Genomic DNA, 20,155 nt, shown 5'->3' on the forward strand with positions numbered 1-20,155 from the left:
ATGGCTGGCGCCTCCAGCAGGTCGTGTAGTCCAGGGGGAATCTGGACACAGGCGCCTCCTGCATGTCGTGTAGTCCAGATGGCTGGCGCCTCCAGCAGGTCGTGTATTCCAGATGGCTGGCGCCTCCAGCAGGTCGCGTAAAGTTCTAAGTCAAGCTCGAGAGTAGTTAATGCCGATCCAAGGGTCAAAGCCAAAGCTAGGTCAGCAGCCGGTACACGGGTCCAAACCAAAGGATGATCAGCAGCCAGTCCAGGGGTCAATACCAAAGAATAATCCACAGCCAGTCCAGAGGTAATCGCCAAAGAATAATCCACAGCCAGTCCAGGGGTCAATACCAAAGAATCCAAACAGCGGAAGCAGAACAGGAATGGGACACCAGGAACTCAGAACACACACCACAGAGCCAAGAAGCCAAGGCAAGGTCTGAGGTGCAGGCCTTGCCTTAATTAGTCCCCAGAAGATGGAGCCCACAGGAAGGAGCCAATCCCATTTCCTGTAGTGGCTCCTTTAAAAAAGTAGCTTCTGCCGCGCACGCGGCTCTAGGGAGGCCCGGGGGCGGAGCCAGATGCGAGCAGGAAGACGGCCGACGCCGCGGCCATGTTAGTTGGCAGCAGGAACTGCCGCGGGAAGAACCCACTGATGCTGAGTGCTGTCAGTGTCAGCGGGGCGGTCTGCCACACCGGTGAGTGGCTGGCCCTGGTCACGGTTTGCCGCGGCTGACAGCCATAACACAAACAAGTGAATAAAAGGCAAAGAAGCATAAAATAAAAATAAAGTAAATGGACCAAAGGTTTACACAGCTTGTTGACATGTGCAAGTTGTATTCATGAAAGTCCTCACATTTTAGTGTAAAAAAATTTAAAAAATTAAAAAAAATATACTGGGGAACATTGTGGTGTTTTTTGAGATTTTTCGTAGCTTCCTCAGATTACCGAGGTTTTGGGGTTTGTTGGTTGATTGTTGCACCTAACAATACCACAGTGACCTGACTACCTCCGCTCTGTCAGCCTGTCTTGCCCCTATCAAAGCCACAGGGACCTGACTACCTCCACTCTGCCAGCCTGTCTTGCCCCTATCAACACCACAGTGACCTGATTACCTTCGTTCTGCCAGCCTGTCTTGCCCTATCAAAGCCACAGGGACCAGACTACCTCCGCTCTGCCAGCCTCTCTTGATCCTATCAACAGCACAGTGATCTGACTACCTCCACTCTTCCAGCCTGTCTTGCCCCTATCAACACCACAGGGAATAGACTACCTCCACTGTGTCTGCCTGTCTTGCTCTTAACAATACAGCAACCTGACTACCTCTACTCTGCCAGCCTGTCTTGCACCTATCAATGCCACAGTGACCCGACTACCTCCCCTCTGCCAGCCTGTCTTGACCCTATCAACACCACAGAGACCAGACTACCTCTACTCTGCCAGCATGTCTTGCACCTATCAACACCACAGCGACCTGACTACCTCCCTTTGCCAGCTGTCTTGCCCCTATCAAAGCCACAGGGACCAGACTACCTTTACTCTGCCAACCTGTCTTTCACCTATGAACACCATAGTGACCTGACTACCTCCCCTCTGCCAGCCTGTCTTGCCCCTATCAAAGCCACAGGGACCAGACTACCTCTACTCTGCCAGCCTGTCTTGCACCTATCAACACCACAGTGACCTGACTACCTCCCCTCTGTCAGCCTGTTTTGCACCTATCAACACCACAGCGACCTGACTACCTCCACTCTACCAGCCTATCTTGCCCCTATCAAAGCCACAGGTACTTGACTACCTCTGCTCTGCCATCCTGTCTTGCCCCTATCAACACTACAGGGGCTTGACTACCTCTGCTCTACCATTCTGTCTTGCCCCTATCAACACCAAAGTGACCTGACTACCTCCACTCTGCCAGCCTGTCTTGCCCCTATCAACTTTGTGCCACTCTGCCTTGCTTCAATACACCAGACGACTCTACTTCTTGTGGTGTTCTTGCCACTATCATGGTTCCTCAGTGTGTTGATGCTAGTCTTTCTGCTGCTTTGTCCCTTTATCAGCGCCTTTTGTTTTTTTCTGACACCCTTTCTGCTTGTTATGTTCCCCCTTCATTGTGCTGTAGGATGTTGATGCCACTTGTCTTGCCACTTTGCCTCTCGTGCTGCCTTCAAGGGTTCATGCAACTGTTATCGGTGCTCTCTTTTGAAACTGTGGTGTGTTTTTGACACTCTCGCTGCTGCTTTGCACCTCTGTTAAAGCACTCTTGTCACTCTTGGTACCCCTTTGCCCCTTTACGGTGCCTTAGGCTATTCATGCCACTTTGGTGCCACTTTGCCACAGTCTAAGTACCTTGGAGCTCTTTTCCCATTCTGATGATTGCTCCTCAGAAGTTTCATCCGAATTGATAAGAAAACTCCAATTCTGCAGCCAAAAATAGACTGCAAATACTTCCCCCATTGACTATAATGGTAAACGAAAAACAAATGAAACTAATAAACGAATTGGGTTTTTGTTTTTTTTTGCTATGAAACTAATGAAACAAATTGGGGTCCCAACAAAATGAAAAAATGAACCGAAACAATATTCTTTCTTCTGCACATCCCGAAAAGCTAGTGAAGATTGTTGGTGTCACTGTGGTGAGAGTGGAACAATATATCTTATATGGTGGCAATGTGCTTTGGTTCAACATTACTGGGATCTGATCTTGGAGTTGATTAGAGATATTACACAAACTACCCTGTTACTAAACTGTTTTTATTGAGTATCCCAATCCAAGGAGTGTCAAAGTTGCTGCAAAGTTTAATTCTGTAGATCATTCTTGATGCTAGATCTGTGCTAGCAACTGGATAGAAGAGGTCATTTATTCCTCCTGTGTCTACAGCTAGGAAACATTCATTTTCTTGGCAAGTTGAATAAGAATAATTCTCTTTCAAAATTTAATAATATATAAGGGTAATAAAAGCATACTGGATGGTATGGTACTTGAGTTTTGGTACTGTTTTGTTATTGCTATACTACCAAGGGGCTAATTTGTTTAAATAGCTGTCTCTAGTATCATAAATTGTGGATTTTGACACTGCATCAGCGAGAGGCTGCCCGTGGTTAGGGCCACGGGCAGCCTCTCGCCTTCCTGCCAGCCGGCACCCCAACGCCATTGTTCTTCGCGGCCGGAGGCTGCCCATGTTGTCCTTGGCACAGCGGGCCTGGCCGCCGTGTGTCCATGACGCCTGGAGCTGCCGACATCATTGCCGGTCCATGGCCGGGACCCGCTGCCGCCTCCAATGCTCCTCCCCCCACGTGGCTCGGAAGCCGCCAGCATTCCTGCTGCGGCCCAGCAGCTCGTGGCCCAGAGGCTGCCCTGAAACCTTCCTACATGGTGGCAGGGAGCCGTCGACGTCGCTGGGCCTGGTGGTGGCCTGGTCCGGTCTTTGCTCCTCTTTGTGGCATGGATGCCGCTCTCCAGGGGCCTGCCTCCTACCTGCCTCTAGGCGCAGGGCTGTGCCTCCTTTCTACATTTAAAGGGCCAGGCTTTCCGGCTCCTCCTGATGACATCATCTCCTGCCGGCTAGAAATCCTCTGGGGGCTCTCAGAAGCATTGCCCTTGAAACTAGTCCTCCTGTTCTAGTTGCCTTGGCTCTGTGGTTTCCAGAACCTGCCCTTTTCATGCCTTGAGTCTTACCAAACCAAATCTCCACCTGCCTGACTACGCTGACCTCTCCAAGCCTGACCTTCGCCTGCCTGACTATGCTGACCTCTCTAAGCCTGATCTTTGCCTGCCTGACTACGCTGACCTCTCCAAGCCTGATCTCTGCCTGCCTGACTACGCTGACATCTCCAAACCTGACCACAGCCGGCCTGACTACTTCTTCATCTCTCCAGGAGACCCTCAGAGGCCCATCTATGTCCAGGCGGTCCGGGCACCCAAGGGCTCAACCTGCGGAAACCCCGGGCTGTTATTGGTGAAGCTCCAGCTAGCCTCTGTCTCCTCGTATGCTCCGCCTCCTGGTGGCAGGCGCTCTCTGGGTCCAACCAGAGGGCCGTACCAATCCTGCACCAGGCCAAGGGTCCACCTCCAGCGCAATATTTCTATCCATATGTCATCATTTACGATTATGGTACTTTCTCTGTTTTTGAACTTTTGTAAGTATTTTAAGTATTTAATTTTACATGCAATGATTTTACATGCAATGAAAAATACTTTAAAAAGTACAAAAACAGAGAAGGTACCATAATCGTATTTGATTATATATGAATGGTAACAGCCGATTCAGTGGCGAATACCATAATATATACCAGAGACAGCTATTTAAACAAATTTGCCCCTTGATAATATAGCAGTTTGATTAGAAGGGGTGCATTGACAATTCTTGTGGTGGTTTATAGTGTATACTGATTTGTAATTGCCTTGTTTCTGGAATGGGAAATCTTGAGGCTATGATAGAATGGGATGGAGGGGGATGGAGGGGGAGAATGAGGATTCTTACCTAAATTGTTCATATCTAAGTAGCTGTTTACTACATTTCCATGTATGTTTCTTTTTTTACTATGACCTTAATAAATAATTACAGTGTACATTATCACAAAGAGAGAGAGAGAGAGAGAGAGAGTTTGACTCTGAGTGAGAAAGAGAGAGAGAGAGAGAGAGAGAGAGAGAGAGAGAGAGTTTGACTCTGTAGAGAGTCTCATATAAAGTTACTATTTATACCACAGTAAAAGGGGGCACTATTAACTTGGAGTGGGGTAGGTTTTGGGGGGCAGTTTACATATACAGTCAGAGGTATACACAGCAAAGTTGACATCACGGGCTCTATTTCTGCTATATTTATAGCATTTTGATGAATCTAGAGCTGTTAGGAGCCTATTTTCAGATGAACTTAGGCGTCTAAGCTTTAAGCTGAAAATTCTCCTAAATTTAGAGACCTGGATTTCATTTGGCTTGGTTTAGCACCCTATGTTAAATGTCTAGTGTTGGAAATCAGTGGTAATCTCCTAACTTCTTTTTCTTGCCCTAAATCCACTTCCATAAACAACCAATTTTAGGAGCCTAGTGCAATTAGGAACAAAATGTAGGCACTCATACCTAATCAGATTTCAAGGAGCTAATTCATGCTCCTAATTCCCAAAGTTAGACTTTTTAAACCCTTTGAAAATTGTTCTGTATACAATCAATACAGCTTAGTATACAACCAGAAAATATGGGATTTGTGAGCTTTATTGAACTAATGGCATGGGGATAGCACTTTATTAGCAAGTTTCTTTTGATTTCTTCATTTTCAATAATCTTATTCACCCCAGTAACGTAACTTAAGTTGACTCATTTACATTGTTATTATGGCAATATGGACAATAGTACCTTCACATTTACTAAATGGTGCCAAACTAATCAACAAGTGAATACTAACAATACATGCCTTATGCACTATAAGTGACTGATATATACTTATTTAATTTTCTCTTCTTTTAGAAAGCTGCAATTCTTGAAAAGAGTGAGATCCTAGAGAAATTTGCATTCCTTACTTCCCAGCTAGATTCAACACAAGATGTGCTGGGCAAAACCACTAATGAACTCATGGCCAAACAGAGAGACCTGGAAAAAGCTGAGAAAACCATTGCTTATTTGACATCTTTAATGGAAGAGAAGAGAACCAGAAAGGATTCCTCTACAGAAACAGATGAAATGGTCTCCCAAGTAGACAGTAAAGCTGATGAATTCCAGCAGTTAAAAAAAGATATGGAGCAGCTACAAGAAGCATGTGCAGAAGCTGATACTCTGAAACTGCAACTAACTGAAAAAGAGAAAGAACTATGTAATCTCCAGAAGCAAGTTGAGAACATGGCACATATGTTTGAACAGTTCGATAAATCAACTAATGATACACAGATGGAAAACTCAAAGCTTTTGAAAGAACTTGATGATAAAAATCGGGAATTAGAGCATCTTAAGGTTAGTAGAGACTATACATTTTTTTTCTTCCCCACGGTATATAAACATGCTTAACATTTTTAGCTTATAATTAATTTAGCACATTTTCAGATAATTATTAAAGAAGAAAGAAAGCACAAGCACCTGACCATTTGGGCATATTTCAGTAGTTGTTGCTGGTGAAGAAACTATTGTTTTTCTCTAACTCTAACTGAAATGCTCCCTGTTCCATGCGCAGGTCACCAGAGGCAGCAGAGCTCCAGAGTCTCAATGTGCGGATGAGACGATGGTGCAAGGAAGAAGGATTCAGTGTTGTTAGGAACTAGGGAACCTTTTGGGGAAGGGGGAGTCTCTTCCGAAGGGATGGGCTCCACCTTAACCAGGGTGGAACCAGACTGCTGGCGCTAACCTTCAAAAAGGAGTTCCTGTATGTACCCGGATCAGTCCAGACAGTGGGTTGAGCCTCCTTTTAAGCAGGTGGAGACAGACTAAAACTTGAAGGATGCCCTATATCAGGACAGAGCCTATCCTCTACCCCTTCAGTATTCGTCTGTCTCCAGCAGGTGCAGCATCTCTCCTTCGGTTCTCTGCTGTAGGCTAGTCAGCCTCTTCTTCTTTATTTTTCGGCTCAAGCAAGTAGTTCTTTGATTCCCGCTTGTTTTAGAAACAAAGGAAAAAAATCTATGAAGGAAATTTTGCCTTCTTTTAGTGCTTTTACTGTTTTTGTGTGGGAGACGTCCGTCTCCCAGCTCTTGCCCGGCTCAAGGGGGCTTTGCCCCTTTTGCAGGAGGGGGTTCCCTGCATAGTCCTGAGTCCGTGGACACTTCCAGGTGTGGGGACTGATGCTCTCTGGGCCTCGTTCCCCCTCTGGCTGACGAGAGGGTTTTTAACCCGCTGCTGCGCTCAGTAAAAATAAATAAATAAATAAATAAATAAAAGGAGTTTAAAAGTTTCAAACTTTCAATAAGTTGCAGGTACTCACCTACCTCTAACTTATTTGCAGCAGTTGACCAGCTTTTTTATTTTTTTCTGGTCAGAGTAGGGCTAGAACCGGCAGCCAGAGAAGCAGAAGGCAGCAGGTTTCCCGCCTGCTCTCTCCTGCTGTGCAGGCTGTCAATCAAGCTTTTTTTTCAGCTTTTTTTTCTGCAGCCGCGGCTTAGCTATGTCCCGGCTGGCAGCCTGCCTTTCTTGTGGGCTGCCCTCTTCGCGTTTTTCGCGGCAGGGCCTCTGCACTGCTTGCCTGCCGGGTGGGGAAGGTCCCTCCTTGGCAGGACAAGCAAATTTAGCCCGGGGCTCCACTCCTCCCGGCATGACTAGGCCTTTCCCAGGTCGGCAGAGCCCGGGAATGGCCGCCATCTTGGCTTTTTCATCGGGGCCGATTTCAGTGCTCCCTGGGGCTGGGGGGCCAGATTTTTTTGATTTAACCCCCGATTTGGCCCCCAAGGGTGCCCAGAAGGGGGTCCTGACCTTTCCTTCCCCCCCTCCCCCCCCCCTGTCAAATCCAGGGTCCCTTTTTCAGCGGATTTCATCCTCCTCATGCACAAATCTTATCTAGCTAGCCTGCATGAGCTGGACGAAAGCCCCCCTTGCCCCCCCTGCCAAAAATCCCTCGCTAGCACCGTTGACCACTAGACCGGCCGGAGAGCCCCAGGGACCAGTTCGGGTGCGGGTGGTCCCGGGGGAGCCCCCCCTCCCCGGTGTCTCCCGTGTCCTCGGACCCCGCTGCTTCCTCGGATTCGGCGGATGCCCCCCCTCTATTATTTATTATTTATTTATTTAAAATTCTTATATACCGCACGATTAAGGCAGGTATCTGCCCATCTAGGCGGTTTACAACATTATGTTCACAAAATAGGGACAAGACAATCAAATTAAATACAGTAGGTACATCAAATCTGTTATATGTTTCAACAAATTGGATTACTGGTTATTGAATGCTTTAGTAAACAGATAGGTTTTCAGTTTTTTCTTAAATTCATTATGATTAACTGTCAATCTTATGTGGTCAGGTAAAGCATTCCACTGGGTTGGACCAGCTACAGAAAATGCACGCTTTCGGGTTAGGGCCAGGATTGCTGATTTGACTGAGGGAATTTCTAAAATGATAATTAAGATTAGGGATGTGAATCGTTTTTAATGATTTAAATTATCGTCCGATAATTTTAAATCGTCATTAATTGGTAAGGGACTCGATACAATAGGAATTTCCTCGATTTATCGTGAAAAATCGTTAAATCGAGTACGGGAATTATTTGGGGCAGGGCGGGAAAACCGGCACACCAAAACAACTCCTAAACCCACCCCGGCCATTTAAAACCAATCCTTTACCCTCCCCACCCTCCCGAACCCCCCCAAAATGTTAAATTACCTGGTGGTCCAGTGGGGGGGGGGGTCTCGACGTGATCTCCCGCTCTCGGGCCATTGGCGCCATTTTGGCTACCACTGATAAAAATGGCGCCGATGACGCGATAAAAAAAACCCCACCCCGACCCTTTACAAATTACCCCTTTGCTTCTCCCACCCTCTGGTTCTCAGACCTTGCCTTAAATGCAGGAGCCAGGAGGTGGAGTCCCAGGAGGAGCCATGACAATATCCGGTCATGGCTTCTTTAAATTTTGCTTCAGCCGCGCGCGCGGCTCCTAGAGGGCTGAGGGGGAGGAGTCAGACCGCCGTGAACCAGGCGGCCATGCGAGACCACAGCAGCCCCCGCGAACACCCGAACAGGCCCTTCCTCCACCGCAGGAGCCTCCAGCACTCCCGGTGAGTAAAACTTAACGTTGTGACCGCCGACCTGACTCTGGTCATGGCCCGCCGCGGCCGGCGGCCATGACATCCGGTTGCAGGGCGCCGCAGCCGGGGTTCCTAACACTACAGACCGGTTAGCCTGACCTCAGTGCCAGGAAAAATAGTGGAAAGTGTTCTAAACATCAAAATCACAGAACTTATAGAAAGACATGGTTTAATGGAACAAAGTCAGCATGGCTTTACCCAAGGCAAGTCTTGCCTCACAAAACTGCTTCACTTTTTTGAAGGAATTGATAAACATGTGGATATAGGTGAACCGGTAGATGTAGTGTACTTGGATTTTCAGAAGCCGTTTGACAAAGTTCCTCATGAGAGGCTTCTAGAAAAAGTAAATATTCATGGGATAGGTGGCGATGTCCTTTCGTGGATTACAAACTGGCTAAAAGACAGGAAACAGAGTAGAATTAAATGGACAATTTTCTCAGTGGAAGAGAGTGGGCAGTGGAGTGCCTCAGGGATCTGTATTGGGACCCTTACTTTACAATATATTTATAAATGATCTGGAAAGAAATACGACGAGTGAGGTAATCAAATTTGCAGAAGATACAAAATTGTTCAGAGTAGTTAAATCACAAGCAGATTGTGATAAATTGCAGGAAGACCTTGTGAGACTGGAAAATTGGGCATCCAAATGGCAGATGAAATTTAATATGGATAAGTGCAAGGTGATGCATATAGGGAAAAATAACCCATGCTATAGTTACATAATGTTAGGTTCCTTATTAGGAGCTATCACCCAAGAAAGAGATCTAGGCGTCATGGTGGATAACACATTGAAATCATCAGTTCAGTGTGCTGCGGCAGTCAAAAAATTTAACAGAATGTTGGGAATTATTAGAAAGGGAATGGTGAATAAAATGGAAAATGTCATAATGCCTCTGTATCACTCCATGGTGAGACCGCACCTTGAATACTGTCTACAATTCTGGTCGCCGCATCTCAAAAGAGATATAATTGCGATGGAGAAGGTACAGAGAAGGGCTACCAAAATGATAAGGGGAATGAAACAGCTCCCCTATGAGGAAAGACTAAAGAGGTTAGGACTTTTCAGCTTGGAGAAGAGACGGCTGAGAGGGGATATGATAGAGGTGTTTAAAATCATGAGAGGTCTATAACGGGTAGATGTGAATCGGTTATTTACGCTTTCAGATAATAGAAAGACTAGGGGGCACTCCATGAAGTTAGCATGTGGCACATTTAAAACTAATCAGACAAAGTTCTTTTTCATGCAGCGCACAATTAAACTATGGAATTTGTTGCCAGAGGATGTGGTTAATGCAGTTAGTATTAGGGATGTGAATCGTGTGATCGATCGTCTTAACGATCGATTTTGGCTGGGGGGGGTGGGAAATCTGATTATCATGGTTTTTTTTGTTAAAAAATCGTTAAAAATCGTAAATCGGGGGAGGGCGGGAAAACCGGCACACCAAAACAACCCTAAAACTCACCCCGACCCTTTCAAACAAATTCCCCACCCTCACGAACCCCCCCAAAATGTTTTAAATTACCTGGGGTCCAGTGGGGGCAAAGGTAGCGCCGGCGCCATTTTGAATATTGGCAATACGGCCCGAGTGCAGGAGGTCGCTTCCGGACCCCCGCTGGACTTTTGGCAAGTCTTGTGGGGGTCAGGAGGCCCCCCCTGACATAGTGAGGGCAAAGGTAGCGCCGGCACCATTTTGAATATTGGCAATACGGCCCGAGTGCAGGAGGTCGCTTCCGGACCCCCGCTGGACTTTTGGCAAGTCTTGTGGGGGTCAGGAGACCCCCCCCCCCAAGCTGGCCAAAAGTCCCTGGGGGTCCAGCAGGGGTCCAGGAGCGATCTCCTGCACTCGTGACGTCGGGTGACTGGAACCAAAATGGCGCCGGCGCTACCTTTGCCCTGTCATATGGTAAGGGCAAAGGGCCACCGGCGCCATTTGTATTAACGCAGCCGTGGCCCGAGAGCTGGAGATCGCGCCGGGACCCCCCCACTGGACCCCAGGTAATTTAAAACATTTTGGGGGGGTTCGGGAGGGTGGGGGATTTGCTTGAAAGGGTCGGGGTGGGTTTTAGGGTTGTTTTGGTGTGCCGGTTTTCCCGCCCTCCCCCTCCCCTGATTTACGATTTTTTGACGATAAATCGGGGGAATTGCTATTGTATCGCGGCTCTAACGATTTTTGATGATTTAAAATATATCTGACGATTGTTTTAAATCGTCAAAAAACGATTCACATCCCTAGTTAGTATAGCTGGGTTTAAAAAAGGATTGTATAAGTTCTTGGATGAGAAGTCCATTACCTGCTATTAATTAAGTTGACTTAGAAATTAGCCACTGCTATTACTAGTAACAGCAAAATGGAATAGACTTAGTTTTTGGGTATTTTCCAGGTTCTTATGGCCTGGATTGGCCACTGTTGGAAACAGGATGCTGGGCTTCATGGACCCTTGGTCTGACCTAGTATGGCATGTTCTTATGTTCTTATGTTAATACTCAGTGGCTCATATTTAATAGTAAATTAAGCTAGTAAATTCAGTCTAATGTATTCAGTGGTTAAAGTTTCCAATTTGCCAGGTGCTTTTATTTGCCTCCTGTCTAATATAGAGTGCATCATATTTCTACATACATTATTTGATGACAAACAATAAAGTGTGATGATAGATGAGTAGTGGAAACTTTCATTTTTCTACATTAGTGGAAAGTTTCTTACAGCTGCTGAAAGCATAACAGGCTATCATTAGGAAAATTTTCAGATTAATCTAATCAGCTAGGTTTTCAGCAAAACATTTAGCTAAATCTAATCAGTCAAAATTTGACCAACTATATTCAGCCAAGCTGTTTACCTGAGTAGCCCATGGTTGTTGAAAATTGACAGAAAAATAGTCACAACCTGAGAAGTTAAAAGGATCAGAGTATTTGCTCAGCCCTTGAATTGTCTTCAGATGAATAATTGAAGGCCTAATGAGTCAATTAATTTTTCATCCTTATTAACAGCCTTTTCTTAAAAAGCAGAATGAATCAATTGAAAGGGTGTTCAAACTTTTTCATTGCTTTATTATTTTCAGTTGGTTAAAATTGGCAAATAAAGAGTAATTTTGCATTATCTATTGTAGAAAGATGACATGTTTAACTTTGTACAATGTAGAAGTTGTCAGCTTCTATTATTTAGTAGGGATGTGAATCGTTTTTTGACGATTTAAAAAATCGTCTGATATTTTTTAAATCGTCAAAAATTGTTAGAGTGTGCGATACAATACAAATTCCCCCGATTTATCGTGAAAAATCGTTAATCGGGTATCAGAGTTATTTGGGGGGAGGGCGGGAAAACCGGCACACCAAAACAACCCCTAAACCCACCCCGACCCTTTAAAACGAATCCCTTGCCCTCCCGAACCCCCCCCAAAATGTTTTCAATTACCTGGTGGTCCAGCGGGGGGGGTCCCGGTGCGATCTCCCGCTCTCGGGCCATCAGCTCCATTTTGGCTGCCACTAATAAAAATGCACCGATGGCCCGATAAAAAAAAAACCCACCCGACCCTTTAAAACTTACCCCATAGCCTCCCCCACCCTCCCGACCCCCCCAAAACCTTTTAAAATTACCTGGTGGTCCAGTGGGGGCGCAGGGAGCGATCTCTCACTCTCGGGCCATTGGCTGCCACTAATAAAAATGGTACCGATGGCCCTTTGCCCTTACCATGTGACAAGGAATCCGTGCCATTGGCCGGCCCCTGTCACATGTCACGGCCATCCACATGTCACATGTGGATGGCCGTGACAGGGGCCGTGACATGTCACATGTCACATGTCACGGCCCATGTCACATGTCACGGCCATCCACGGCCCCTGTCACAATGCGCGGCCATCCAGTGCTCCTACCATGTGACAGGGGCCGGCCAATGGCACGGATTCCCTGTCACATGATAAGGGCAAAGGGCCATCGGCGCCATTTTTATTAACGCAGCCGATGACCCGAGAGCGGGAGATCGCTTTCCGCGCCCCCACTGGACCACCAGGTAACTTTAAAACGTGTTTTGGGGGTTCGAGAGGGTGGGGGAGGGTTTTTTTGTTATCGGATAGGACGCAGCCGATAAAAAAAAAAATCGAGCCAGACGATAAAAATTTTAAGATTTGAATCTGAACCGGAACTGATCCAATTCCGGTGCCGATTCACATCTCTATTATTTAGGGCAGGGATGGCGAACTCCAATCCTTGAGGGCCGCAAACAGGCCAGGTTTTCAGGATATCCACAATGAGCATACATGAGAAAGATTTGCATCCGGTAGAGGCAATGCATGCAGATCTTTCTCATGCATATTCATTGTGGATATCCTGAAAAACTGGCCTGTTTGCGGCCCTCGAGGACTGGAGTTCGCCATCTCTGACTTAGGGTTTCATTGAAACATGCCATTTGACCAGGGTGCCTAAACCTTGCACACAAGAGATATGTGCAGAAAAAAAAATCATTTTGGTTTGTTCATTCATTTTATATGCCCCCAATATTTATTTCATTTGTTTTAGATGAAAATGTTTTTCATTTAATTGTGTTACATTTGGCGGTCCACAAGATGGTTCCATGAGCTACCACACTCACCCAGATGCGGTGGGCCTTCCCTCCTGGCATGGACGCTGCTGAGGAGGAAATGCTTTGGAGCGTGGCACCCCACGCTTGGATGCCGCCACCCTGCTGAATATCCTCTAGGTTCACTACTAGGCTCATGCGTGCACCGCGCGGCACACTTAAACATTTGAAAGGCCTGCAGCAGTAAAGACTTGCAGTACTCTGGGATGATGTCACATGCCGGGGCCTATTTGAGGACTCCTGACCTAAAGTTCCTGCCGAAGCTACAGTCTCCTGTCATGCATTGCTCATCATTGTATGTTGCCTTGTCCTCACTTTCTTATCTGGCTCTGTGTCCTTATGTTCCTTTTCCTAGTCCTGTTTCTGTATCCTCCTCATTCCTGTGTTCCTGCCGTGACTCTTCCTTGCACTTGTCTGTCTTGTCTTGCCTTGTCTTGTCCTTACTCAGCTTGATTTCCTGGATTCTGACCTTGGCTCTGGATTCTGACCATTCTCGTTTGCCTTCCAGACCTGACCCTTGCTCTGGACCTGATCTTGTCTTGTCTGTTGCCTGCCCTTACTTCTTGCCCATCTACTGGCTCTCCTGGCCTTGGAATCTTGTTCTTGCTACCACCCTTGGGACCCACCTAAGACCTGCCGGCATCCAGAACTCAAGGGCTCAACCTGCAGTGGAAGGCAGTTGGTATAGGTGAAGCTCCAGTCCATTCTGTCATAGGTGTGCCCACCTGCCAGACAAACTCACTGTTTAGCCCAGGTTACACCAGCAAACCCCCTTACCCAAGTGACTGTCACTGAAATACCTGGCTTATCTCCACAATACTTGACTTACTCAAATGTATTCAGCAAAAAGCAGGCAGAGAACTTGCCATCTCACCGCTCCTATCATTGTGCTATAGACCTGGCTCCTGGCAAAATCCCACCCTGAGGCAGAGTATATCCACTCTTCATTCCCAAAAGTGAAACCATGATCAAATACATTAAGGATAATTTGGAAAGGGCTTCATCCACCTTTCTTCGTCATCTGCCAGGGCTGGATTCTTCTTCGAGGGGAAGAGGGACAAGTCCTTGCATCCCTACATTGACTATTGTACTCTTAACGTGATCACAAAAAAGAACCACTACCCTCTCCCATTGATCTCCAAGCTCTTTGACCACCTTTGGGGCACACAACTATTCACTATACTGGACGTTCGGGAGGTGACGAATGTAAGACCACCTTTAACATCCATGACTGTCACTATGGATACTTAGTGATGTCCTTCTGGCTGTGTAACACCCCTGCAATATTCCAATTTATGGTCAGTGAGATCTTTTGGGACCTTCTCTATTCCCATATGGAAGTCTACCTGGTTGATATCTTGATCTTCTCTAAATTTGTTATGGTTTGTGGGTTTCGTGGACCCTTGGCTCGAGGTGAGAGTTGTTACCACCTGTGGGGAGGAGCCCCACAGGTCCACACCGTCGGGAGGTGAGGTCAGGTGCAGCAGGAGCTCTGGGAGAGAGTCTTTGGGGAGGTCCCGAGGAGTGGGGTGAGAGACACAGCATCGAGGAACCCCACAGTATATAGGTTGGACTGGAGATCAGAGGGCAGAGACCTCTGAGAGGGTGGCACTAGGCAGGCCCGAGGAGCGGGAGAGTGACGCAGGCAGTGCAGGAGGTATACTGCTGAGGCAACCCTGAGGGGCAGAGCTGCTTAGCGAGGGAGGTACTGATGTGTTGACGTAGGCTACCCTGTGGAGCGGGGAAGCCAGAGTTGGGTCTCCAGGTGATGACGTAGGCAATCACGAGAAGCGGGAAGGTTTGGGTATTGTCACTGAAGTAAATGAAGGCACCACCCGAAGAGTGGGGAAGCACTGGCAAGCACCGGTGTTGAACGTAGGCACTGCCTCAAGGAGCGGGGAAGTACAGACAGTCTCTGGTGTAGAACGTAAGCACTGCCCCAAGGAGCAGGGAAGTGAAGACAGTCTCTGGTGTAGAATGTAGGCACTGCCCCAAGGAGTGGGGAAGCACAGACAGTCTCTGGAGTATAACATAGGCATGACCCCAAGGAGCGGGGAAGCACAGAGATAGGTGTCCCAAGTGGTGAGAGGGTTCCCAGAGACAACCCCGAGGAGCGGGGAAGCGAGTAGGTGGGACTCCTGGAAGGTGCAGCGCTAGCTGCGAGGAGCAGGGGAAGCCAGGAGACTAGGTCTCCGGAGAGAACACACGCAGGCCCCCCAAGGAGCAGGTATCTGAGTCAGGGTCCAGAGTCCAAAGAGGGTCTGAGATAGTCACCACAGGTCGAAGAGGCAGGAGCAAGTAGAGAAGCAATGGAATTCGTTACCAAGTTGGCTAGCAAGGGGCGAAGGCGGTCCTTAAGAACCCTGACCAAGTGATGTCATCATTTAGGGATGCCCCTGAAGTTCCCGGCGTAGCATCTTCAAAAGAGGGCTGTGGAGTGTGCGCGTGCCTAGAAAAGCCCAGGGTTGGAGTGGGTGGTGCGGCGTCCCGGCCGCCATGAGGAACTTTGAAATGCGAGGTGGTAGAGGCTAGCCCCCACCGCGAGCAGGCCCAGAGAGGAGAGCAGAGCAACAAAACACATGAGTAGACGCGGTCACAGCCATCTGCGACCGAAGGTCATAACAAAATCTCTGATGGAGTATCAACACCATGTGAAACAGGTCTTCCAGAGGCTCTGGGAGTACATCTTTATGCCAAATTAGAGAAGTGTATCTTTGAACGGAACAAACTTCCATTCCTGGTGTTAGGATTTGTGAGTTAGTGGGCCCTTGGCCCGAGGTGAGAGGTGGTACCACCCACGGGGAGGATCCCTGAGGTTCCCACCCTGGCGTCCTTAAAGGAGGGCCATGAAGCGTGTGCGTGTGCTTAGGAAGGCCCGGAGGAGACATGGCGGTCGGTGGCATCCTTGCCGCCCTGGGGAGTCCTGGAACGGGGCAATATGCGTCAGAAGTGGCTAGCCATAGCCGCGAGTTCCCCCAAGGAAGAGAGGGCAGCAGCACACGAATTGAGTAATAGCGGTTGCAGCCTTCTGTGACCGACGGTCATAACAGTACCCCCCCTCTCTTAAGCCCCCCACCCTGGTGGGTTGGGTTTTCTTGGTTGTGCGGCCTGATAAGATTCTTGTCAAGGATGTTGGCTGCAGGCTCCCAACTGTTTTCTTCAGGCCTAAAGCCCTCCCACGAGAGGAGATACTCCCACCTCTTTCTACATATCCTGACGTCCAAGACATGGAAGGCATTGTGGATTTTAAGAGACGAAGGCAGTTAAAGGCTGTAGGTAACTGGGCCCAGCCAGAAAAGCACGGGAAAAGGCCCAGTGTATCTTGGGGCGAAGTGGGCCAATGGCAGTTTAAGATGAATAAACCGGGTGCTGAGCCACACTTTATCGCCTGGGTTAAATTGTGGAGCTTCTCGATGATGAGCATCGTAGAACTTTTTTGATCTTTGGGCGGCTTGCTGAAGAAGTTTTTTAGTATTGTCCCAGAGTCAATGCAACTCCTGCGCAGTAGTCTGCGCCGCTGGGGACGGCACTGAAAGCAAGAGCGGGAGAGGAGGCAGTGGCTGACATCCGTAGACCACCTGGAAGGGTGATGCACCGGTGGATGCGGACTGGTGGGAATTCAGTGCAAACTCTGCCCATGGCAGAAGGTCAGATCAATTGTTCTGCCGTGAATTTACATAGGCTCGAAGGAACTGTTTCAAGGTACTGTTTGTTCTTTCCGTCTGACCATTGGCTTCGGGTTGGTAAGCCGAAGTGAGATCCAATGAGATGTCAAACTTTTTGCAAAGGGATTTCCAAAACCTGTCGGTGAATTGTACTCCCCGATCTGAGAGAATATGTCTAGGGAGGCTGTGGAGGAGGAATACATGGCAGATGAACAAATTAGCTAGCTCTGGAGCTGAAGGAAGACCAGGTAGTGCCACAAAGTGAGCCATTTTCAAAAATCGGTCCACGGTGACCCAAATCGTATTATTGTCACTTGAAGGAGGAAGGTTCACAATGAAATCTGTGTCTATGTGCATCCATGGTTCACTGGGCACGGGAAGTGGTTGCAGGAGACCCCAAGGATGACCCACCGGGGGCTTATGACGAGCGCATGTGGAGCAAGACTCAGTATAGGCTTGTGTGTCCTTCTTCATGGTGCACCACCAATAGAACCTTTGGAGAGTGGAGAGGGTTCTAGACTGTCCCGGGTGGCCTGCTGTTAAGGAGTTGTGAGCCCACCGGAGTATTTTTCGTCAGAGTTGTCAGGGATCTACTGTTTTCCCAGGTGGCACAGTGAATGTGGCAGAAAGGAGGACTTTAGCTGGATCAATAATGTGCCGAGGAACATTGGTAAACAAATATATATAGATTTCCCACTATGCATAGAATAAAACAATTTGTATTTTTTTAAACAACCATCATATGGTACTGGGTTCCCGATAGGGTTGTCGGGTAACCTGTCAGAGCTAAACAAGCTGAGTGCAGTATAGTTTAATCATCGGTTGCTGCAAATAGTTAAGTTGGTAATATACTTAACTTAAAGATTGTTGTGAAATGCCGCGGTGAAGCATTCAGTTTGAAAGTGCTTATCTTCTGCCGCGAGATGTGCTGCGATTTTAAAGTTGAGGTCCCTGTCAGGTACGCTGGTATATGCCCCGTCTGATGCTGTAGCGATCCCAGCACGCTGATGTCAAATATCAAGTGGTCTTAAAGAATATCTGCTTCACACCAGCTTGCTGCACCCCTGAAGAAGGACGAAGTTCCGAAACCCTGCAGAGACAGGCGTTTAGACAGTGAGCGGCGCAAGAGGACTTGAAAGGGACCCCAATACAGGACGTTTAATTTTAGCCCCGGCCGGGGCATATACCAGTGTACCTGACTGGGACCTCAACTTTAAAATCGCAGCACATCTCGTGGGAGAAGAAAAGCACTTTCAAACTGAATGCTTCACCGCGGCATCTCACAACAATCTTTAAGTTAAGTATATTACCAACTTAACTATTTGCAGCAACCGATGATTAAACTATACTGCACTCAGAAGCTTGTTTAGCTCTGACAGGCTACCCAACAACCCTATCGGGAACCCAGTGCCATATGATGGTTGTTTAAAAAAATACAAATTGTTCTATTCTATGCATAGTGGGAAATCTATATATATATTTGTTTTTGGAGTGTTTTTCCCGCCGATAAGAGGTTTTTGTTTATATTTAGGAGGAACATTGGGAACATCTTCAGTGACAAAAAACCAGGAGAGTGCGTCGGCACGGCAATTTTTATTGGCTGGATAGTATCGTAACAGGAAATTAAATTGAGTAAAAAAAAGGGCCCAACGGGCCTGTAGATGGTTTAGGCGTTGAGCACGGTGCATATACTCGAGTTTCTTGTGGTTGGTATATACTGTAATTTGATGCTGCGTCCCCTCGAGCCAGGGACGCCATTCCTCGAAAGCCAGTTTAATTGCCAACACCTTATCCCCGATTGCATAATTACGTTCTGCTGGAGAAAAGCGTTTGGAGAAGAATGAGCAAGGATGTAAGGTATGGGTGGCTGAATACTGGCTGAGTACTGCTCCTACGCCAATGTCAGAGGAGTCGACTTCGACGATGAAGGGCTGTAGGGGGCCCAGGTGGCGAAGACACGACTCCTGGAGGAAGGTGGCCTTGAGGTCTTGGAAGGCAGTCATGACTTCGGGTACCACTGAGACGGATTATCCCCCTTGCGAGTCATGGCCATGAGTGAAGCAGTCAGAGTAGAATAGTGATGAATAAAAGATCTGTAGTAATTGGTGAAGCCAAGAAATCTCCGCAGGGCCTTGAGGCCTGTGGGTTGAGGCCAGTGTTATAAATCTCCTCCAGGAGAGGGAGGAGTTAGCCATCTGATGTAAATCTTTTCCCCAAAGGGGCAGAGTTAGCAATCTGTTATCGATCTCCTCTAGGAGAGGGAGGAGTTAACAATCTGTTATCAATCTGCTGCTAGGAGTTAGTGATCTGTAATTTCTCACAGGACAAGCAGGATGGTTGTCCTCACAAATGGGTGACATCGAGGATGGAGCCCACCACGGAAAACTTCTGTCAAAGTTTAAACAGAACTTTGACTGGCCCCTACTGGGCATGCCCAGCAAGGCACTGACCCTGCAGCCAGCAGGGGTCTCCCTTCAGTCTTCTTTTTTCCGCGCAGCAGTTGCCACGCGGTGAAAGGAGCTCTCTTACCACGTTCCTGACAGGAATTCGGTATTTTTCTATCCGAAGAAAATTTGCCCCTCAGGGGTCTCCCTTCGACAAATTTTTGTCACTTTCGCGGAAACCGGTAAGTTTTTTCCCTTTTTTAATCGGCGGCCGTCGATTTTGGCCCTTGAGGCCTGTGGGAACTTACTGAGCCCGCGACTAAATTTGGCCTTAAGCCATGGCGACGGGGTTCCGTCGATGTCCGGATTGTACCCGGACCATGTCCATCACTGACCCCCATAGGGTTTGTGTTTTATGTTTGGGTAGTGAGCATGATGTCCTGACTTGCACCAAATGTGCCTTAATGACACCTAAGGGTCGCAAGGCCAGGATGGAGAAGATGGGGCTCCTCTTCCATGCACCCACCCCAACGCCATCGATAGCATCGACGTCATCGGAACCGGCACCGTCGAAGTTGCACCACCATCGCCAACCCGCCGGTGACCGTCCACCATCGATGACTTCTCGGCCGTCGACTCCTGTCCCCTCTCCGGATGACCGAGGAGATCGGAAGGATAAGCATCGCCATCGACGGCACAAGTCTCGGCCCGTCGAGGATCCGCAACCATCGACCTCTGAACAGGCCGAGCCACCGAAGAAAAAGCCTCGGTCGGACCTGGCACCGTCCACGTCTCGTTCGCAGGCACCGAGGAAACCCTCACCCTCCCGGGGTGCGG

The 20,155-nt window shown here is 47.9% G+C and overlaps 1 protein-coding gene across 2 annotated transcripts in view; it reads left to right on the plus strand.

Moving 5' to 3' along the window:
* CCDC158 (coiled-coil domain containing 158) overlaps window positions 1–20,155 on the plus strand; it is a 1,731,209-nt gene that overhangs the window by 1,424,030 nt on the left and 287,024 nt on the right. For both annotated transcript variants that reach the window (XM_029599728.1, XM_029599736.1), the window contains one exon: window positions 5,449–5,928. In XM_029599728.1, the coding sequence (XP_029455588.1) occupies window positions 5,449–5,928 (480 nt within the window). The remainder of the gene's footprint in view (window positions 1–5,448; window positions 5,929–20,155) is intronic.

This window comes from Rhinatrema bivittatum, chromosome 1, assembly GCF_901001135.1.
Source record: "Rhinatrema bivittatum chromosome 1, aRhiBiv1.1, whole genome shotgun sequence".
NCBI lineage: Eukaryota > Metazoa > Chordata > Amphibia > Gymnophiona > Rhinatrematidae > Rhinatrema > Rhinatrema bivittatum.